Here is a 23,539-nt window from a genome sequence, read left to right as displayed (position 1 = left end):
ATTGCTTCCCAAGGCTGAATCCTCCCACTGCTGTTGCCTACCGGTCAGCCATCCAGTTGGCCCCTGCCTGTTTCCTCCTTCTTGGCAGCCCACTACCCTCGCTAAGAGCACCCAGCACTGGTCACTGTTCCCAGCCTCTCTCACAGCTGGAGCAATCATGGCCAATGGGACCTGTGAGAAGCCTGCAGGGGCTTCTGGGAGAGAGTTTCCTCTCTACAGGAGATTCCAGGAGGGAATGTCCTCTTTCAACCATGTCTCTGAGGACACAGTGGGGGAAGGGGAAGCTGGGACAAAGTGAGAGAGTAGCACTGACATATATACACTACCAAATGTAAAATGGATGGCTAGTGGGAAGCTGCTGCATAGCACAGGGAGATCAGCTCGAGGCTTTGTGATGACCTAGAGGGGTGGGATAGGGAGGGTGGGAGGGAGGCTCAAGAGGCAGGGGATATGGGGATATATGTATACATATAGCTGATTCACTTTGTTGTACAGCAAACTAACACAACACTGTAAAGCAATTATACTCCAATAAAGATGTGGAAAAAAAATGTCTCTGATGCCTGGAACTTAAGCAGCCATCTTGTAACATGAGGGCCTAAGCCAAGGCGATATGCGGAGGGGCAGAAATTTATAGAGGGCCTGGCCTCTCATAAAGTCGCTGAGCTACTACTCTCCCTTCTGCCTGAACAAGAGAATCTGGTCTGTCTTCCGGTTAATATCACCCTGTTTTTCCCTTGGGACACCCCCTTACACCCACCCCTCACCTTTGGTCAGGTGGTTCAAGTGGAGCTGACTAAAGCCTCCTACCCTCAGGGATGACCACATAACTCAGGCCTGGCCAATCCCAGTGACTCAGAAATGGGCAGGTGACTCACAGCAGGAACATGAGTCATGAACACAGTACTTTGAGCTATTGGGAAAGAAGTGCTCTCTTTTCTAGAGTGTTATAACCTTGAGCTGCTGGGGATACTTTGCCCCTTGTACAGGGAGACTCTGCCTGAGAGCAAAGTCAACATGGAGAAAAGCAGAGCCAGGAGATGGAGAAACATCTATTTCTTTAACATCACCTGACTACCTGGATCCAGCCATGCCTGAACCAATACTCTCAAATTTCCATTTACAAGAGCCAATAAATTCTCTTTCCAAATTAAGCCAGTGAGAGTCTAGGTGCTATTACCCTGAAAAAGTCCTGACTGATGTGATTATTGAGCTTCAACATGTGCCAGGCTGTGAAAACAGAGTAGGTCGCCAAAACCCAGCAACGATCCCTACACTGAGAGGTCAAAATAGGGCCCCTTTCCCAACCTGGATCCAAACTCTCTTTTGATGGTGTCTTTAGCAACTCTTCAGGTTCACATTCTTCCTCCAGCTCATCCTCCGTCTGCTCTCCAGGGCTTAGGGAGCAAATCTCGTTGGGCACAGATGCGTATGTCTCCTGCCTGAAGCCAGGAAAAAGGACGGCAAGGAGAGAAACATAGGTAAATGGGGTGGTAGAGGGGACCTGCCTAGGGCTGGGTCCTGTGCTGGGGTCCATGTGAACATACTCTTGGCTTCTGGTCAAGACGGTGCTGGAAGGTCTCACCTGCCACACCCCCTCTGCTAGAAACATATTGCCACAATAAATGAGATGTAACAAAGGCTGGGCTCAAGAAATAAGACAAACTCTTCAAGGGCCACAGCAATGGAACAAAAAGCAAAGCAGATGATAGTAGGGCATGAGTCCTAAGCTGCTGGCTTCTGTTCTGGGAAGTGGGGTTAGCAATGAGGTTTTAGCTCCATAAGCCAAAGAGCTGCCCACTCTCTTGGTGCCTAGATCTGCATTACCTCAAGATCACTGCAAAATATGGCCCATGTCAGGCCTGGTCCCCGTGGGGAAGCAATGCAAAGCCTCAAGACACAGAGAGAGATAGGGACAGCTCCGGAGGCGGGAGAGAAGAAAATTCAAAACCTCCCACTCCAACTGAAACTTCCAAACTAAAATCCCAAATCAAAAACCAGAACAGGAATTCGCTCCAAATAAAACTGGTCTTGCAATATAAAGACTTAAGAAATATGTTTAGGAAACTCAAAGATATAAGTGAAGGAATAACTTCCATTAAAAGATTAAGAAGATGGGACTTCCCTGGTGGCACAGTGGTTAAGAATCTGCTTGCCAATGCAGGGGACACGGGTTCAAGCCCTGGTCCGGGAAGATCCCACATACTGCGGAGCAACTAAGCCCGTGCGCCACAACTACTGAGCCTGTGTGCCACAACTACCGAAGCCCGCACACCTAGAGCCCATGCTGTGCAACGAGAAGCCACCACAGTGAGAAGCCGGCGCAAAGCAACGAAGAGTAGCCCCAGCTCGCCGCAACTAGAGAAAGCCCGTGTGCAGCAATGAAGACCCAACGCAGCCAAAAATTAAAAACAAACAAAAAAAATACCTTAAAAAAAAAAAAGATTAAGAAGACATCTCTGCTCCACTGGACCCTTCTCTGATCTCCTCCCTCCCCACCATGGGCTGGGTGGGCTGGGTCGGGGCCTCCTCTGGTCCACACAGCCCCCTGGGTCTTCCCCACCAGAGTGCCCATGGGCTCTCCAAGCACTTTTGCTTTTACACTTCAAAACCCTTCTCATATGCATTATTGTAACTTCCTATTCAAAATACATCTCCCTTCTAGGCCCCGAGGGCACAAAGGGCAGGGCCTGGGGCTGTCTGGGCCGTGGTTGTTTCCCCAGCCTCTCTCCTCCCGGGGCCCAGGGCAGGAAGACGGCCCTCTGGTGGACGGACAGGGGATGGACAGGGGGTTGCCAGCACCTGGGGCGGCTGCTCCAGTTCCTGTCCTTCGTGTCCTGCTGCTGCTGCTCACAGCGGTCCATCTCCAGCAAGTGCTGCTTCATACAGTTGGTGATCTCCGGGCCCAAGTGCCAGATGAACACGCAGCTGCAGAGGCCAAGGAGGGATGTGGAAGAGGGAGGAACAGTGAATATGGAAGCCATCTGACCCCAGAGCCACCTGGTTCATCACTGCCAAGACCTTATTTCCTGGCCCGGAAAACAGCCCTCATCAGCTTAGCACAGGGCTCCGGACCAAGTCAGGTCTACACCCTGGGAGGGGTCCAGAGCATCCCAGCAAACCAAGGCTGCTCTGAAGACTTTGAGACCCAAGGAAGGGGGCTGTGAGGAAGGAGTGTAGTATTGATAAATTGAAGAGAGCGCCAAAAGGGACTTCCTTGGATACCAACCATGCGCTAAGGAACTTATGTCATCTCATTTGACTCTCACCATACGATTTTCAAGGTAGATGGGGTCATCTCTCTTTTACAAAGTCAGAGAGGGGATATTAAGTGGCAGAGCTAGGATTTGAACTCAGGGCTAGGCACGCACTATCCGAGAGAGTAAGCTGGCACACTCAGAGAGCTCTCTGCACAGGCAGGCTGTGGGCATGGGGTTCCAGTGTCTGAGCCCTTGCTCTCCCCGCAGGATAGGTCCCAGCCACTCCCAGAGGGAGGCCTAGCCGGGGCACCCTCCAGGCCTTTCCCACCTGTCTCCGGATACTGTGATCAAGTGACGACAATCGTAGGTGAACTTCATGCCAGTGACGATTTCTGCAAGCAGAGCAGAGAAGCCGTGCTGGCCTTCTGAGCCAGAAGGCTGGGTTGGGGTAGGTGGGGAGGTGTCCCAAGCAGGGAGGCACACCCACCTGAATGGCCAAACATCTTGGCAACGCACTCGCCGGAGTAAAAATCAATCACCGAGATGCTTTTGTCAGAGCAGCTTGTGGCCAGGAAGGTACCTGAGGGGTCCACGTGGACCTGCCGAGAAGAGGACCCACGTGACACTTGGGCTGCCTCCTTCTGGAATAGGCCTGGGTCTCAACACAGAACCCCACTGACTGAGGAACGCCTCGTGCTGGGCACTTGGCACATGGACTCAGGTAACCCTAACGACACACACCGTGGTAGGTAGAAGTTCCTGCTCCCATTTCACAGGTGAAGAAATCAACAACCACACAATGGTACGAATGGCAGCCAGGCCCTGTGCTAAGAGCTGTACGTGTGTGAACTTATTTCCCCCACAGAACCCTGTGATAGAGGTAATTTTTATTTGCATTTTACACATGATGAAACAGGTTCGAGAGGAGATGACATTTGCCCAAGGTCACAGTCAGCCCGAGGCAGAGCTGTAAGAGGGTCTGACCCTGGAGCCTGAACTCGTAACTCCCCTAGTCCAGAGGCTCTTGAGAAGGTCCCCACCTCATCCTGGATAACACAGGCGGGGACAAGCCTGGAGAGGCCTCTCTGATTCCTCCCACCACACTCTATTGCCACTCACAATGGAAACCACTTAAATGTCCCCACTTGGGGAAGGATTCAGTAAATAACGGTAGAGCAGTCAGGGCCAGCCCTGGCTCCCAAGCACCCTTGGTCAGCCAGGCCTGAGTAGATGCTGGCCAGCGTGGGATCCTTTGATCCCTCTGATCAGGTGCCAAGGAGGACCCAGGTGTCAGGAGGCCCAACAGGGCAGGAGACAGACAGGGGGGCCTTGTGTGTGGGTGTCTGTGTACGGTTTTCACCCGGGGCCCCAGCTCCTCACCTTCAGCAGGGACCCTTCGTCACCCTGGGAGCCCTTGTAGCACTTCTTCTGCTTCCCGTTCATGGTGTTGTAGACTCTGGGAAGGTGAGAGCAGAAGTGGCTAACATGGCCCTGCCCACCGCCCTCTCTTGCTCCCTTGTTCCAACCTTACCTGCTGCCCGCCTCTCCCCTGGAAGCCCCCAGTACCTCCTGTCCCCCATCTGATGCCTGGACTGAGACCCCGTATCAGGGAATGAGACCCTGTCTCAGGCTGAGGTCACAGAGGTTACGTCTTGGGGTGTCCACTGAGTTAATATCCATCTCCCTGCCACACAGCAAGCTGAGTGCCTGGCACCCAGTTTGAATGAGCAAATGAAGGAGATGGAGAACCTCTTTCACATGCTTATTCCTCCACATCCTTCCCAGTTTAAGCTCAGATGTCCCTTCCAGTGACCCCAGGTAGGGTCGGATGTCCTCCCAGGGCCCCCCCAAAGCCCCTGGGCTCCCCTCATCCCAGCCCTGACCACTCTGTGCTGTCACTGTCTGGTTAGTCTGTCTTCTCCTCCACTGCACTGTGAGCTCCACGAAGGCAGGGCCTGTGACTCCCCCACTGTCCCTCCCAGACAGGAGCTCAGGGAACGAGGATGAGTGAGTTTATGAGCCACATCAGCAGCTCTCAGTTGCCCCACACAGGCTCCTGAGATCTAGGAGAACCCTCTGTTTGACCTGGAGACTAGGCCTGGGTGAACCCAGCTCCTAAGAAACACCCACTGGGTCCCACCACTCCACCCAGCTTCTCAGGGACCAGGTGAGCAGGGGGAGGAAAGCAGAGCGCTCATGAGAAGACAGACCCAACCAGGCCCCACTTAGTCTGGCTGACTAAGAGTCCAGGGCAGTTCCTCACCTTACGTTGCGGTCCTGGCAGGCCACAGCCACGTACTTCTGGGTAATGTCAATGTCCATGTCATACAAGGTGGTCTTCTCTGCCACGTGGTGGGTACGGACAAAGTGTAGTCCATCTGAGGCCTGGCAGGGCAGGCAGAGCCTTCAGAGGACACCCCTGACAAGCCCCCTGCCCAGCCCCCAAGGAGGCTGCCCCACTCTACCCGCTGGGCACTGCGGAAGTAGATGCTCTTGTCGGCCCCACAGCTGATCATCTGGATGTCCCTGTGGCCTGGAGGAGGAAGCAGTGCCTTAGGCAGGGCTGGGCCACTGCTGGGCCCAACTGGGGCTGGGGATCCTAGGAAGGGAACTCTACTATCAGGGCACTCTGCTGCGGGTCAGAGAGGGCTTCCCGGAGGAGGTGACGTGAGTGCTGGGTGCCAGTAGGACTCTGTAAACTGTGAGCGCTGTGTGAGGGGGGCACAGATGGTGCAGTGGGCAAGGCAGGAATCTGCAGAGCAAGAGCAGACAGGGTAACAGAAGCCAGGGACACAGCAGGGGCACCATGTTTAATTTGGGATTTGGAAAGGTGACTCTGGCCTCACAATGGAGGCGGGAGTGAAGCAGGGAGCAAGAGGAGACAGGCAGACCGCTGGGAGGCTCACGCCCTCAAGAATGATCAGAATATCCACACAGGGGCTTCCCTGGCAGCCCAGTGGTTAGGACTCTTCGCTTCCACTGCAGGGGGTACAGGCTCGATCCCTGGTCGGGGAACTAAGATCCCACAAGCCATGCAGTGCAGCCAAAAAAAAAAAGGAATATCCACACAGACTTCGGGCCAGGTCCTGTGCCACGTGTGCCTCCCCTTCCTGACTGTCACCAGCCACTTGTACAAATGTGAACCCCGGGGCTCAGAGTCACACAGTGCTTGTCCCAGGGTGCAGAGAGTCAAGATGGGGCCAGGGCTGATCCCAGGCATTCTCTGGTTAAACACTGTGCTCTGAAGCCAGGCTTCCTCTCCGAGCCTCAGCTTCCTGTCTGTTCAATGAGCCTGTATCAGCCACCGCCCCGTGGAGTGGTAGGAAGCCCTTGGGACAGTGGCTGCTACCTGGTAAGCACGATCGATGTTCTTACTTTCATTCTTCTTTCTTTATAGAATAAGAATAATCACAGCACAAATACCTTGCAGAGTTGTGGTGTGGATGAAAAGACAGAACGAATATAAAACATGTACAACCTTGGTACAATAGACACTGCTCCTTCATGACAGGACATTTGAGAGCACCCAGGCCCGACATACAAGTTAAGATGTTACTCAAGCAGAAGTCACTGGTTTATAGAAGGGAACGAGTCCTTTGTTGGCGAGGAATCCAGAGAGGGCCTGCAAGTTACTACTGGTAATGCTTTGCTTCTTAACCTGGGGTGGTGAGTCCAAGTATTTAGCAATATTAGGACTAGGACCAATCAGAACAGTTGCTGGCTATAAACAATGGGTGTGTCTAGTTCAGACCTACTGACTATGAACCTTGATGTGGATATTCATTGTATTATTCTGTAAACTATTCACAGATTTTTCTGTTCACTTTTTGGGATATATGTTTCATAGAAAAGAATTAAGAGACTGATTCATTCTTTAGCTGGATAGCTTCAGACAGTTTCCGACTGGCTGGTGCCCAGTTTATACGAACTATCAATGAGCATAACGCCCAGTTGAGCCAGCCCAGCCAGAGCAGGGCTCACAGGACTGGTTTTAGGATGTGCATCCTCTCAGATCGGCTGGGGCTTTAACAGAGGCCCATGCCTTCAGAAGGTGACCTAAAGGACCGACTCCTGGGCCACCCCCTTGGCCAGTTATCACCTCTCCTGGATCTAGACCATTCATTAAAGGTGAGGTCACTGCTGGCCAAACTGCTAGATTTATCGATCTATTCTAACTACCTCTACCCTGTGGAATGGGATGGTCTGAACAGTTTTTTACAGGTGTCTGAGAAGTTTGAGCTGATCAGCTTTTGTCAGGTCCTCATCAAGACATAGCAAACGTGTTAACCTGTTTTTGCCCAGCTCCCGACCACCTGAGTTAGACAGAGACAGGGCAGAAAGTGGGGAAGACCAAGGACATTAATACATTCTCAGCCACAAGATTATATGTACAAAACACTTCATAGTCAAGAACTTGGAGTACGTGGACGTATTCCCTCCATGAATGGATTCTTCTTGAATATAGTTTTGAACATGTTCTTGGGTTCTGATCAGTTAAACCCCACAGGGCCTACTTCCCCTCCTCTTGGAGTCCCTTAGGGCCAGGGATCTCCGTACTGGATCTTTCCAGTCTTGGAGGGATCCCTTCAATTGCCTGGTTGAGCGAGGGCTGTAAAGAAGGACAGCCTTATGCAAAATACCAGGCCTGCACCTACTGGCTGTGTGACTCTGGCTGTAAAGTACGGTAACTGCTGGGGCAGTGCAAGGATCACATCACCCAGCACAGAATTAGCCTCCAGCAATTGTCACTGTCACCTATTTTTTGGCCAAGGTCACCAGAACCCATCCCACCTTGGACTGGCATTCTGATTTCTTTCTGCGGACCAGCACTCACCTAATGTCAGTCCTCCTGGATCAGGGGTGGAGGCAGGTGGGGGCTGGGGGCACACGAGTCACACCCAGCCCAAGAGGATACTCCAAAACTCTGGCACCAATAACTGTTCTGGAAAGGGCAGGTGCCTCAAGCCAGCACAAGGAAAGTCAGCTCCCAATTTCTGCCAAAATTGACAGGAAGAGGGGAAATCTCTTTCCAGCGGCACAGTGACCACTGAGATCCTGCCCACGAGAGAAAGGCACAGCTGACAGAGGGAGAGAGTCCAGGTAACTTCAAAAAATTCAACCTTTGGGGACTTCCCTAGTGGTCCAGTGGTTAAGACTCTGTGCTTCCACTGCAGGGGGAACGGGTTCAATCCCTGGTCCGGGAACTAAGATCCTGCATGCCACGTGGAGCGGCCAAAATAAACGATACTCCAAAAGCATTAAAAAAAAAAATTAGGGGCTTCCCTGGTGGCGCAGTGGTTGAGAATCTGCCTGCCAATGCAGGGGACACGGGTTCGAGCCCTGGTCTGGGAGGCTCCCACATGCTGCAGAGCAACTAGGCCCGTGAGCCACAACTACTGAGCCTGCGCGTCTGGAGCCTGTGCTCCGCAACAAGAGAGGCCACGATAGTGAGAGGCCCGCGTACCGCGATGAAGAGTGGCCCCCACTTGCTGCAACTGGAGAAAGCCCTCGCACAGAAACGAAGACCCAATACAGCCAAAAATAAATAAATAAATTTAAAATTGAGGTTATTAAAAAAAAAAAAATTAGTCTAAAAAAATTTTTTTAAATAAATAAATAAAAATTCAATCTTTGGATCCAGCTGCGCCTGAATCCAGAGCTTGCCTCTCCCTTTTTTCTCTAAGCTAAAGGGGGCTTTTGCTGTTACATGCAGTCAAAGGAGCCCATCTAATGAGGCGCAGGACGCAGAAGGGAAGGGCTCACCAGCAAACTTGATGGCGGTGATGGAGGAGGAGTGGTCGTCCAGGGTCTGCTCCAGGTTGTAGTTCTTCTCCACGTTCAGCACGTGGATCAGTCGGTCCCGACTGGCTGAGGCCAGCAAGGTCAACCCTGAGGATGGAAAGGGTGCCACTGGGTTTCTGGGAGGCTGCTTGATGGCTTGGCCTCCCAGAGAGCAGTGTGACTGAGCTTTCCTGGCCTTGAAGAAGGAATCTTCGGTTTCTTAACTGCAGTCAACTTGCCACAAACCCAGAAAGGGGCCACTCCCCCACTCTGGGCAGTCTTTCCCCAGAGCCCCAAACCCTGGCATTTTACATCCCTTGCCACCAGTTCCTGCAGGATGACTCTTGATGTACATGCGGACACTCCTCCACTTGTGCCCACCCCAGACATTCCAGCAGAGCCCAGCACTCCTCCCTACCAAGTCCAGCTACTTGGCAGCCATGTGAGGCCCTGCCAACTTCTCAGCCTCCCCCAAAACACTGTCCCCTCACTCTCTGAGCTCTGGCTACACGAGCCTCACCTAGGCCCTACTGACCACATGCTGCCACCCTTCCTTCAGCCACTGGACCTTCGTGCTGGCCCCCTCAGACAGTGCCTAGCCTGGGCACCTGCTATGTCTGAGGCCTAACACATGACCTGAGGTGGAGAAGAGCTCGGGAGATGTGTACTGAATGAAAAGAAATTTAAAGAAAATTTGGCGGGGCAGAGGGTGTGGGGGAAGGAAGAGCATGGGAAAGAACATTAACATTATCAGGACATAACTCCACCTACATTATATTCCTGCCAAAAATGCATCATCGGAATCAAATCATGAGGAGAACAACAAACCCAAATTGAAGGAAATTCTATAAAATGACTGATCTATATTCTGCAGAAAGCCAAAGTCATAAAGACAAATTAAATAAGGCTGTGGAACTATCCCAAAACAAAGGTGACAAAAGAGGCACAACAACTGAAATGTGAACATGGACTGGAAAAACAAAGGTGCTATAAAGGACAACATTGGGACAACTGGCAAAATGTGAATAAGAACCCAAGATAGATGACAGATTTGATAAGATGCACATTTGATAAGTGCACTGTGGTCATGTAAATAGATGTCCCCATTCCTAGGAAATGCTCACAGAAGCATTTAAGGGTGAAAGCGTAGCATGCCTGCAACTTACTCTCAAGTAGTTCAGCAAATAATAATAATAATATACATGCTTTAATAATAATACACATGCTATTATTTTATTACAAGTGTATATATACACAGGTGCGCAAATAGATAGAAATGGAAAGAGGGGAAGCAGATAATTGTCACAGGTCAGACAGTTTTTAAAAGAAAAAACTTGGGGAGCCTGGGTGAAGAGGCTACAGGTATTCATTATAATATTCTTGCAATTTTTCTGTAAGCATCAAACTTTTTCAAAAGAATATGTTTGACTATTGCTCCATCTTTATCTTCTCCAGCAGAGGAGGAGCTCATTCATATATTCACTCATTCAACCTTCACCTCTTTAGCCTGAGCTCTGTTCGGGGCACTGGGGACCAGGGTAAACAAGTCGAGTCTTGCCCTGTCATTCACGGTCCCACCAGACACCAACGACTCCCCCCTGTGGCTCTGCCAAGCAGGCTGCTCCCGTGCCATGGGCTCACCTGTCTCAGGCTTCGAGTACTCCAGGCACAGCACCTCAGCATCATGGGCCTCCACCTTGACCAGCTCGTCCATGAAGTGCAGCTCGTGGATCCTGGGAGATACACACTGCCTGCTGTACCCTGCCTGGCGCCCCCACCCCTCAGCTCAGGTGCTCTGCCACTACTAGAAAAGGTCAGAGCAGCCACGTAGGTGACGTGGAGAACACCCTACCCTGGCCAAGTAGTCTACAGGTGCCCAACCTGTTCCTCATCTAAAAACCTGCCAAGCCTGCGAGCACCTCAGCGGGCACCCCGCCCCTTGTGGTTCCATGGGTAACACCTAGGATGGTCTTCTGGGGGAACAAAGGTTAGGGTAGGGATATATCAGAGGTGATCCCTGGGGCTGGGGCAGGGGTCAGAGGTCATACTCAAGGATAGGACCTATGAGTGGGAACATTTAATTCCAATCTCTCATTCTTTTTTTCCTTTTTTCTTTTTTCTGGTTGCACAGTGTGGCTTGCAGGATCTTAGTTCCCTGACCAGGAATTGAACCCAGGCCCTCAGCAGTGAAAGCGTGGAGTCCTAACCACTGGACCCCCAGGGAACTCCCTCTCATTCTTAAAGAGTCTCAGATCCAGACTTTCCTCACATTCTTGCCAAATGAAATCAGACAACAGGTCATCCAGGACTGAAATAAGAGTCATTCCAGCTCCTCCATTCTCTACCCATGTGACCTTAGCCTAGCCACTTGGCCTCTCTTCCCTCAGTGAACTCATCTGAAAGTGGAGTGAATAACAGCACCTACGCCAGAGGGTCGGTGAGAGGATTAAATCAGTCAACACCCATGGTACTCAGGCCAGCGGCCAGCCTGGGGGAAGATCGCTATGCCCATGTTACCTCTCTGTACTGTTTTCACCATTCACAGCCGAGTGCTGTCAACGGAAGCAGCCCCCTGACACGTTCAGTTTGCCTCATGCAGTGATTGACATCAGAACAGTTGCCAACATTTAAAAACCATGGAATTTCACAGAAAAAATCCGCACTTTAGGCTCTTCTTGGACAATGGGAAGATACGACAACTTGGAGCCTATACTGCCGGTGCTGCGTGGTGGCTGCCCCTTTATGGGGCACGTGCTCTCCAGTGCCCGGTCCCTCCCTTTCCGCAACAGTGCCACCACCCAGGTGGTCACAGCTGTCATTCGCCACCTTAAACCTGATCCCTGTGACAGGGCTCATATTCTCTCAGCACCTATTGGGCCTGTCACATCTTGAAAAACCTCTGCAGGGTGGTAAACAGCCCGAGCCCTCAGATGTCCCATCCTCTGGTCCCTCTCCCAGGGCCACCAGAAATGCCAAGCTCCAGCTGGCATCTTCTCTGATGGTTCAGCAGTGGTACCATGTGGCTGAGAAGATGTCACCATGCCCGAGAGTCATGCAAGTTTGCCTGTCCACCCTGCAGGCAGAGCTCACATGGCCCAGCTGCTGAGGTCCCGGGAGCTACCCTGAGCTAGCCTTTCTGGAAGCCCCTTCTCAGCTTATGTTCCCAGGGGTGGCTGGCTACCAGATTGCTACTCACAGTCCCTCATTCCCAACAGGCAGCTGGAGGTGCCAAGGCCAGGGCTCCTCCCCACTGCCCTTAGTACCTGAGCCCAAGCTGGGAGATGTACACTAGACAACGCCAGGGCCCACTTGCCTCAGATTTCCACTTCGGTCGCCTGAAGCCAAGTGTTGGCCATCAGGACTGACCTGCATGACTCGTACCCCAGCTTTCATGTCCACAGGCATCCCATTCTCACTCCCCCGGTCTGGGAAGTGTGACATGTTCTGCAGGTGCTGGATGTCATTCTCCACATACACAACCTTCAGCAGGGTCTGCAAGCGGGAGAGGACTTAGGTCAGTGCTATGAGAAGCTCTGGAGCACCTCTGCAATTTTTTCTCCTGATAGTCAGTCTCCCATTCTTCATTAGTAACAGAACTCCAATTCTGACCTGGGAGCTTCACCACTCAGAATAATAACTATGTTTCCCAGACTCCTTTACATCTAGATGAAGCTGTGTCAATAAATTCTGGTCAATGAGGTGTAAAGCAAGTGAAAACTCTTCTGCTTCTTTCCCACTATCCTGCTGCCTGGAATGTGGATGGGATGACTGGAGCACCAGCAGCCATCCTGGACCATGATGGCAAGGGCCACTCCTTCAAAATGGGCAGAGTGGAGAGCTGGACGGCTCTTGGGTCTCTAAGGGCTTCCTACAGCTGCCAAAACAGCCTGGACTAGTTACCTCTAGACTATTTTTACAAGTCAGAAAATCAAACTTTTACCTCGTTTTGGGTTTTTCTATTGTGTGCAACCAAATATAACATGGTTATCACAGATGCAGAAGAGAAGATGGCAGTATGGCAGGGGAACGTGGTGCGCTGGTGAGGGGAGTCGTAAAGGAACATTTGCTATACACACCCTGCATTAAGAGCCTTTTTTGTTCCAGCCACACTAACCTCTTTTGGGTTTTCCAACTCATCAAGCTCTTTCCAGCCATAAGGCCTTTGTCCCTTGGTGTAGAACACTCTCCCCTCCCCTCTTTACTCCTCCCAATCCTCCATATCTCAGTTCAGTTATCTCCTCCTCCAGGAGGCTGCCCCTACCACCACAGATAAAATCAGATGACTGATTTTAGATATATCTTACTCATACCTTACAACTTTCTTTCATGGTGCTTATTATGCTTGTGATTATATCATAATTTGTGCAGTTATTGGCTGGCTGCCTCCCCCTACTAGACTGTAGGTGTCCCGGGGGCAGGAGAAGGGTCTGTCTTCGTCACTGATGTGTCCCCAGCATGCAGCACAGCGCCTAGCACTGACCTTAATAACTATCTGTAGAATCAGTGAATGCATGATTCAGGCCTCAGCTCCTCAGAGAAGCTCCCTCACTGACCTAGCAACACCAACCATTTCTTCAGTAAAGTGTTTCTCCCCAGCCTCTCATCATGGCTCTCTTTGGGATCCTGCCAGCACCTCCACCTCAGGCTTCACTGCGTGGCAGCTAGCTAGACGGGAGACGCCCCTGCCTGGTTTGGCCCATCGGGTGCTCTCCAAGGGAGTTCTAACTCAAGACTTGGGGAGCAATTTCTTCTTTGTTGAGTATGTCAGGTTGCCTGGAGTGGCTGTGTCCACACACACCTAGAGAGCAGGAGCTGAGTGGTAAAGAAAAGCAGAGAGGACCACAACCAAGACCCGACACGGCCGAAAATGAAACAAATAAATAAATAAATATTAAAAAAAAAAAAAAAAAAAGCAGAGAGGAAAGACCATGTCACCTAGAAAGAAAGAGAAGGAGAGAGAGAGAAATGAGATAGGAGACAGAGAGTGACCAGCCTTGGTTCCTGGTTCCTGTCCCTAGTGAAGCTTAACACTGAGGTTCCATAAAACTCCCTCCTACCCCCCTATCCTAGCTTCAAGTAGGCCTTTGTTCCTCCTAAAAGATGGCTCACAATGAAGCCCCTCACATTACTGAAGATGTTCTTCTGCCAGTGAGAATCAGGGCTGCTGTCCATGTTCCAGAAGCGGATGGTATTGTCTGAGGAACAAGTCAGAAAAGATCCTGATGGCAGACAAGCTCTCTGATCTTCAAACTCAGGATACACCTACAGTCCCCAGAGAACAAGGCAAAGGGCGATTCATTACAACCACTTCAATGACAGCACTATGATATACTATTGCATGGTAAAAAAAAAGTAAGTTGCAGATAAACAGCCTTAGTGTAATGCCTTGCAAGAAAAAAAAGACACAAAATGCTACCATATATTACCCATGCTCCATCTTCAGTCCAGTCCATAAAACATCCCCACAAATAAATTTCTAAGGAAAATGGGTAGCGCAAATCACTAAGCACAAAAGGAAACAAGGTACCACGAGCAAGAAGCAGCAGAAACAACAGAGTCTAGCTTCAAATACTGGAATTATCTAACTGACTATAAAATAACTATGTTTACTATGTTTAAAGAAATAAAAGAACTTCGACAAGATTAGAAGTATGAGTAGCCAACCAGAAACTATAAAGAACAACCAAGCAGAGCTGAAAAGGAACAAAATAGAACTACTTCTAGAAATGAAAAATAAAACATATTAAAAACCAAAGACTTGACATAGTTGAAAAGAAAATTAACTGAATTGAAAGATAGAACTAAAGACGTTATTCAGAAAGCAAGTCAGAGAGACAAAGAGATAACATATAAAGAAATTTCAAAATATGGAAGCCTGGACTCTGAGATGATGATGACAGCAGCATCATAGATTTTTAATCCAAAATTCCCACGTGAAAAAGAGAAACCTGAAAGCAAAACCAAAACCCCATGGAAAATATTTATAACAAAAGTAGGTGAACAAGATATTCTCATAACTCCCCAAATACAAGCAGGTAAGAACAAATTACCTCCAGTCATAAGACCTACATGTTCTCAACATGTATATGGGAGAAAGCAGAGAGGAGCAATGAGGTATTCTAACCTCAAAGTAGCCAGCAGGTATTCACTGGAAAGCACAACTGGCCAAACTGAACAGTAGTTGAACTTGGCAGGGTGGGGATGGGGGGTTATCCACTCCAACAGTGGTTGAGTGCAGGGCTCGGCAGTAAGGTCTGAAGGGGCTGGAGAAATCAAGGCCTGGTGAGCTCTCAAAACTAACCTGCCAGGGCTCCTTTCAGGACAAAGGCCTATACTGAGGAGAAACTGCTGGGAATGGAAACAAAATTGATCAGGATAGGGACAAGAGAGACAAAGTAAAGAAGTACAGATAAAAGTAAGGACATGGGGCTTCCCTGGTGGCACAGTGGTTGAGAATCTGCCTGCCAATGCAGGGGACACGGGTTCAAGCCCTGGTCTGGGAAGATCCCACATGCCGTGGAGCAACTAGGCCCGTGAGCCACAATTACTGAGCCTGCACGTCTGGAGCCTGTGCTCCGCAACAAGAGAGGCCGCGATAATGAGAGGCCCGCGCACCGCGATGAAGAGTGGCCCCCACTTGCCGCAACTAGAGAAAGCCCTCACACAGAAACGAAGACCCAACACAGCCATAAATAAATAAATAAATAAATAAACCCAAAGTTAAAAAAAAAAAAAAAAAGTAAGGACATAACATATAAATAGGAACATAACAAGGAAATATCAGAAAGCAAGCTGCCATATTTTGAAACATAAAAAGCATTAGAAAACGGAGTACTTTCTTGGCAAGTTAGCTGCCCTGAACCACACCGACTTCTAAAAATTCAGAAAAACCAGTATCACTTAAAAATGAACAACAAAAAAGGGATCCATGCCAAGCAAGCCCCAAAGTTACTCTTTAAAATAAAAGGAAAAGTGCACAAAACTGTAAATCAACTATATTTCAATTAAAAAAAAATAAAAGGAAAAGAAAAAAAGCATACCAGAAGCCACACAGCGCAGCCACAAAAAAAAAGAAAAAAAATCTACTATAAAAACCAATACCAAGACACACTCTTGAATAAAATAACTAGGTTTAAAAAGAAAAAAATTCTTTGGGCTTCTAGGCAAAAGCAGCAAGTCACTTAAAAGGGAAAGAAAGACATCAGACATTTCAATAACCATAAGAAAATGGGCTAACATATTTAAGATAGACAAGGAAAGAAAATGTGAGCCAAGCATTTTCTATCCAGCAAAAGTGACTTTCAAGTATAAAGGGCAAAAACTGTTAGCAACATGCAAAAACTCGGGAAACATTGTCCCCACGAACTGTTCCTGACAAATCTTCTCAAGAATAAGCCATGACAACAAAAATAACTAGAGAGATGTCAACATAAGGATTAAATATATAGTTAACTGTAGAATGAAGAATAAATGAGGATCAAGTGACATCACTGAAAATGGCAGAGTAGTGAAATCCAAGAAGCCATACCTCCACCAAAGCAAACTTAAACTGGCATAAACTGTCAGAATCAACTTTTTCAGAACTCTGGAATCTAACTTACAACAACCAAGGGAGAGTTTAATGAAGAAAGAAGCTGCTGAATTTTGACATTCAAAGAAACTGCTATCAAATCACTAGCTGACCACTAAGATAATGGAATAGAGACTTCAGTGACCACAGATGAAAAAGAATACAATCCTTACATAGTTTAGAAAAGTCACTAAACAATTACAACCCACAACAAGCCTTGGGGAGGGGGAGAATTTGATCTCCAAAGTTACCACATTATAACAATCAAAATATCCAGTTTTCAACAAAAAACTATGAGACAGGCATGCAAGAAAAGAAGAAAGTGGACTTCCCTGGTGGCGCAGTGGTTAAGAATCCGCCTGCCAATGCAGGGGACACGGGTTCCATTCACAGGAAAAAAGAAATTAACAGGAAGCCCAGATTGGACTCATTAAACAAAGACTTTAAATCAACTGTTTTAAATATACTGAAAGAGATCAAAGAAATTATGGACAAAGTAAAGGAAACCAGGAGAATAATATCTCATCAAACAGGGAATATCAATAAAGAGACAGAAATCATAAAAAGGAACCAAGTAGAAACATGGAGTTGAAAAGTATAATAACTAAAATAAAAAATTCAGGGACTTCCCTGGTGGCGCAGGGGTTAAGAATCCGCCTGCCAATGCAGTTCGATCCCTGGTCCAGGAATATCCCACATGCCACAGAGCAACTAAGCCCATGCGCCACAACTACTTAGCCTGTGCTCTAGAGCCCACGAGCCACAACTACTGAACCCACATGCCGCAATTACTGAAGCCCATGTGCTCTAGAGCCCACGTGCCGCAACTACTGAGCCCAAATGCTGCGGCTACTGAAGCCCATATGCTTAGAGCCCTTGCTCTGCAATGAGAAGCCACCGCAATGAGAAGCCTGCGCGCCGCAACAAAGAGTAGCCCCCAGTCGACACAACTAGAGAAAGCCCGTGCACAGCAATGAAGACCCAACACAGCCATAAATAAATAAATAAATAAACATGTGGTATGCCTATACATATGGTATCCCTTTAAAATAAATAAATAAAAAATTCACTAGGGTTCAACAGCAAATTTGACAGGCAAAGAAAAGAATCACTAAACCTAAAAATAGGTCAATTGAAATTACCTAGTCTAAGGATCAGAAAGAAAAAAGTATAAAGAAAAATAAATGAAGTCCAAGGGATTTATGGAACACCATGGAGAATACCAACGTATACATTACAGGAGTACCAGAAAGAAAGGAGAACAGGAAAAGAGCATAAAAAATATTAAAAAAAATAATAGCCAAAAACTTCAAATTTGATACAAGAATCAACACATTAAAGAAGCTTAAAAAACTCCAAGTCGGATAAACAAACTAAAAGAGATCCACATCAAGACATACCACAAAGTATTGAAAGCCAAATCCAAAAGAGAAAATCATAAAAGCAACATGAGACAAGTGATTTATCCCATAGAAAGGATCCTCAATAAAATTAACAGTTGATCTCTCATCAGAAATCATGGAAACCAGAAGGCAGTGAGACTACACATTTAAAGTACTATAAAGAAAAAATTGTCAACCAAGAATTCTATATCAAGCAAAACCATCCTTCGAAAATGGAGAAACTGGGGACTTCCCTGGCAGTCCAGTGGTTAAGACTCTGCATTTCCAATGCAGGAAGTGTGGGTTTGATCCCTGATTGCGGAACTAAGATCCCACATGTGGCATGGTGTGGCCAAATAAATAAATAAATAAAATAAAAATTAAAAAATGGGGAAATTGGGAGACTTCACATATAACAAAAGTTGAGGGAATTTGTGGCCAGTAGACCTGCTCTACAAGAAATGCTAAAGAGAGTCTTTCAGGGTTAAGTGAAAGGACATGAGACAGGAACCTGAAGTCACATGAAGAAATGATGAACACTGGTAAAGGTAACTATATAAATAAATATAAAAGCCAGTATTATTGTATTTTTGGTTTGTAATTCCTCTTTTTTTCTATATGATTTAAAAGACAAAGGCATAAGACAATAATTTAAGATCAGTGTTAATGAGAATACAGTGTATAAAGACATAATTTGTGACTATAACAACATACAGGGGGAGGGACAGAGGTATATAAGGAGCAGAGTGTTTGTATACTACTGAAGCTAAATTGGTATTACTTCAAACTAGTTTGTTAATAATTTAAGATGTCACTTGTAACCCTCCAGTAAAAAAATAACTTTAAAATATACAGAAGAGGAAATGAGAAGGAAATCAAAATGGAACATTACAAAAAATCAATTAAACACAAAAGAAGGTAGTGATAAAAGAATTAAGAAACATTAAAGATATCATATAGAAAGCAAATAGCAAAATGGCAAGAGTAAGACCTACTTTATGAACAATTGATTTACATGTAAACGGATTAAGCTCTTCAATCAAAAGAAAATAAATGGCAGCATGCATTAAAAAAAAAAATCCAACTATATGTTGTCCACAAGAGATTCACTCTATATCCAAAAATACATACAGGTTGAAAGTGAAGGTATGGAAAGATATTCCATACAAATAGTAACCAAAAGGGAGCTTTGCATGTCTATAGTAATGCCAGACAAAATAGACTTTAAGTAAAAAATTATTACAAGTGACAAAAAAGGGTCAATTATAAAGAAGATATAACAAACACAAACATACAACTAACACAGAGACCCAAAATATATGAAGAAAAAGTTGACAGAATTGAAGGAGGAAATACACAGTTCTACAATAATAGTTAGGAGTTGGGGGAGTTGGGGACTTCAATATTCCATTTTCAATAAAAGATAGATCTAGGGGACTTCCCTGGTGGTCCAAGGGTTAAGAATCCGCCTTCCAATGCAGGGGACGTGGGTTCAATCCCTGGTCGGGGAACTAAGATCCCACATGCCATGAGGCAACTAAGTGTGCGTGCTCTAGAGCCTGTGCACCACAACTAGAGAGCCCACACACCACAACTAGAGAGCCCACGCATTGCAACTACTGAGCCTGCACGCCACACCTAGAGAGCCCATGTTCCACAACTACTGAGCCCGCGCACCACAAGAGAGAAGCCCGTGTGCCACAACAAAGAGCCCACGCGCTTCAACAAAAGATCCCACGTGCCGCAACTAGGACGCAACACAGCCAAATAATAAATAAATAAATAAATAAATAAATAAAATGAATGACTACTTCAGCTTAAAAAATATATATATAGATCTAGAGAGATAAAGAACACCCAATAACAGCAAAACACATTTTTCTCATATGAACATGGAACATTCTCCAGAATAGACCACATATAGGCCACAAAATAAGTCTCAATAAACTTTAGAGACTTTGATCATACAATCTTCTCCAACTACAGTGGAACGAAATTACAAATGAATAACAGAGGAAATATGGAGAATTAACACATATGTGGATATTAACAGACCTTTACATAACCAATGGGTCAAAGTAGAAATCAAAAGAGAAATTAGAAAATACTTTGAGACCAATGAAAATGAAAACACAGTATACCAAAGCTTATGGGATGCAGCAAAAGCAATGCTCAGAGGGAAATTTACAGTTGTACATGCCTACAAAAAAAGATCTCAAATCAATTAACTTCTTACCTTAAGGAACTAGAAAAAGAAGAGCAAAATAAACCAAAGCTAGCAGAAGAAAGGAAATTATAAAGATTACAAAGGACATAAACAGTCTTTTTTGCAGAAATGGAAAAGCTGATCCTAAATTTCATATAGAATTGCAAAGGATCCCCAGATAGTCAAACCAAATCACTACAAAACTATAGTAATCAAAGCAATGTGGTACTGGCATAAAGATAGACATATATCAGTAGAATAAAATTGAGACTCCAAAATTAAACCCATACATCTATGGCCAGTTGATTTTCAACAAGTGTGCCAAGATCACCTAAGGAGGAAAGAATAGTCTGCTCAACAAGTGGTGCTGGGATTATCCATTCACAAGCAAAATAATGAATTTGGACCCTTACTTCACCATATACAAAAATTAACTCGAAAGAGATCAAATACCTAAGTGGAAGAGCTAAAATAATAAAACTCTCAGAAGAAAACGTAGGAGTAAATCTTCATGACTAGAATTTGGCAACGGTTTTTTAGATATGACACCAAAGACACAAGCAACAAATCAAAAAATAGAGAAATTGGACTTCATCAAAATTAAAAACCTTTGTTCATCAAAGGACAACATCAAGAAAGTGAAAAGACGACATAAAGAATGGAAGAAGGGCTTCCCTGGTGGCGCAGTGATTGAGAATCCGCCTGCCAATGCAGGGGACGTGGGTTTGAGCCCTGGTCTGGGAGGATCCCACATGCTGTGGAGTGGCTGAGCCCGCGTGCCACAACTGCTGAGCCTGCAGTCTGGAGCCTGTGAGCCACAACCGCTGAGCCCATGTGCCACAACTGCTGAAGCCTGTGCGCCTGGAGCTCGTGCTCCACAACAGGGGAGGCCACCACGATGAGAGGCCTGTGCGCTGCAGCGAAGAGTCGCCCCCGCTCGACGCAACTGGAGAGAGCTGGCACACAGTGATGAAGACCCAACACAGCCATAAATAAATAAATAAATAAATAAATAAATAAAATTAAACAAAACTATAAAACTTCTAAAAAAAAAAAAAAGAATGGAAGAAAATATTTGCAACTTATATACCTGTTAAGGGTCTAGTATCCAGGATATATAAAGAACTCTTACAACTCAAAAGCAAAAAGACAAACAGCCCAATTAAGAAATAGGCAGGGGGTTGGGGGGCTTCCCTGGTGGCGCAGTGGTTAAGAATCTGCCTGCCAATGCAGGGGACATGGGTTCGAGCCCTGGTCCAGGAAGATCCCACATGCCATGGAGTAACTAAGCCTGTGCGCCACAACTACTGAGCCTGTGCTCTAGAGCCTGTGAGTCACAACTACTGAAGCCCGTGTGCCAGAGCCCATGCTCCGCAGCAAGAGAAGTCACCGAAATGAGAAGCCCGTGCACCACAACAAAGAGTAGCCCCCACTCGCCGCAACTAGAGAAAGCCCGCACGCATGCAGCTACGAAGACCCAACGCAGCCAAAAATGAATAAATACATAAATAAAAATTAAAAAAAAAGGAAAAGAAATAGGCGGGGAAGGGGATATGGGGATATATATATACATATTGCTTATTCACTTTGTTATACAGCAGAAACTAACACAACACTGTAAAGCAACTATACTCCAATAAAGATGTTAAAAAAACCCCCAAAAAAACAGGCAGGACTTCCCTGGTGGCGCAGTGGTTAAGAATCCGCCTGCCAATGCAGGGGACATGGGTTCAATCCCTGGTCTGGGAAGATCCCACGTGCCGTGGAGCAACTAAGCCCATGCGCCACAACTACTTAGCCTGCCTGCTGCAACTACTGAAGCCCGTGCGCCTAGAGTCCATGCTCCACAACAAGAGACGCCACCGCAAAGAGAAGCCCACACATTGCAATGAAGAGTAGCCCCTGCTCGCCACAGCTAGAGAAAGCCTGTGCACAGCAGCGAAGACCCAATGCAGCCAAAAATAAGTTTTAAAAAATTAATTAAAAAAAAAAAAGAAATAGGCAAAAATCTTGAATAGACATTTCTCCAAAGAGGAAATACAAATGACCAACAAGCACATGAAAAGAGGCTCAAAATTATTAATCATTAGGGAAATACAAGTCAAAACCACAATACCTTGCAAATACTAAGATAGCTATAATTTTTAAAAAACCAAACAGAAAAATAACCAGTGTTGGCAAGGATGTGGAGAAATTGGAACTTTCATACATTGCTGGTGGGAAAGTAAAATGATGCAGCTGCCATGGAAAAGTCCGGCGGTGGTTCTTCAAAAACTTAAACATAGGATTACCACATGACCAGTAATTCCACTGCTGGCTATACACCCGAAAGAAGTGAAAACAGGTGTTCAAACAAAGCTTTTATACAATAGCACTATTCACAATAGCCACAAGGTTATTTTGGCTATTATGAATAGGGAATAAACCAAAAAGAAACAACTCAAATGTCCATGAACTGATAAATGCATAACAAAATGTATTATCCATACAGTGGAATAGTATTATTCAACCTTAAAAAGGAATAAAGTACTGAAACATGCTACAACATAGATGAACCTTGAAAACATTGTTAAATGAAAGACGTCAGACACGAAGTCCACATATTCTGTAATTCCATTTATATGAAACATTCAGAACAGGCAAACCCATAGCAACAGAAAGCAGATTAGCTGTTGCTATGGGCTGGGAACAGTAGGAATGGAAAGTGATTGCTTAATGGGTACAGAGTTTCCTTTTGGGGTGACGAGAAAGTTCCAGAACTAGACAGTAGTGATGGTTGTACAACACTGTGGATGTCCTAAATAACACTGAATTGTATATTTAAAATGATTTAAGTGGTAAGTTTTATGTTATGTGTATTTTACCATAATATATATGTACACTTATACTCCCCTCAAATAAATGGGTATCAAAAGGGAGAAAACATAGTATATAATGGCTATATGATCAGATCATACAGATACAGAAAAATTAATCTAAAAATTAGGGGAGAATGGGGAGAACATTTGCAAAAAAAAATTGTTTTAACTGTTTTCAGAAATGAATTATCATTCTTAGGCTGTTGTATTATAATGTGGGAACAAGGAAATGATTAACTGGGGATATTCTAATTCCATCATCCCCCTATGTCTTTGAGAACTAGGATTCTGGAAGGATCAATCCAACAGCTATAAGCATCCCCAGCACCCAGACTGTGACTTTGAAATACCAATTCAAAGTGAAAAAACAAAACAAAACAAAACGAAAAACGGGGCTTCTTCAAGAAATGGCTGATTCCAGGTTTGGGGCAGGAAATGCACAAGATGAGGCTAGAACACCTTGTCATCCCTTGTCATTAGCAAGGTAGCTAATCAAAGACTACTGGCATCATGTCCAAAGGACTCAGGAGCCAACCTGAAGA

At 46.3% G+C, this 23,539-nt stretch overlaps 1 protein-coding gene across 5 annotated transcripts in view; it reads right to left on the bottom strand.

Annotated features, from left to right (window-relative positions):
- The window catches only part of WDR62 (WD repeat domain 62), a 49,970-nt gene that overhangs the window by 10,467 nt on the left and 15,964 nt on the right, over window positions 1-23,539 (bottom strand). For 4 of the 5 annotated variants that reach the window (XM_082370058.1, XM_082370059.1, XM_082370061.1 and 1 more), the window contains 11 exons: window positions 14,106-14,243; window positions 12,295-12,473; window positions 10,623-10,714; window positions 8,964-9,089; window positions 5,666-5,733; window positions 5,464-5,585; window positions 4,581-4,656; window positions 3,688-3,799; window positions 3,529-3,592; window positions 2,803-2,928; window positions 1,309-1,442 (listed from right to left, as the gene is read on the bottom strand). In XM_082370058.1, coding sequence (XP_082226184.1) covers window positions 1,309-1,442; window positions 2,803-2,928; window positions 3,529-3,592; window positions 3,688-3,799; window positions 4,581-4,656; window positions 5,464-5,585; window positions 5,666-5,733; window positions 8,964-9,089; window positions 10,623-10,714; window positions 12,295-12,473; window positions 14,106-14,243 — 1,237 coding nt within the window. The remainder of the gene's footprint in view (window positions 1-1,308; window positions 1,443-2,802; window positions 2,929-3,528; window positions 3,593-3,687; window positions 3,800-4,580; window positions 4,657-5,463; window positions 5,586-5,665; window positions 5,734-8,963; window positions 9,090-10,622; window positions 10,715-12,294; window positions 12,474-14,105; window positions 14,244-23,539) is intronic. The other variant, XM_082370060.1, reaches the window with a different exon arrangement.

Source organism: Balaenoptera borealis (genome assembly GCF_965194805.1).
Source record: "Balaenoptera borealis genome assembly, chromosome: 19".
Taxonomy (NCBI): Eukaryota; Metazoa; Chordata; class Mammalia; order Artiodactyla; family Balaenopteridae; genus Balaenoptera; species Balaenoptera borealis.
Note: the sequence above shows the minus strand (reverse complement) of the source record. Positions and strands in the feature narration are given on the sequence as shown.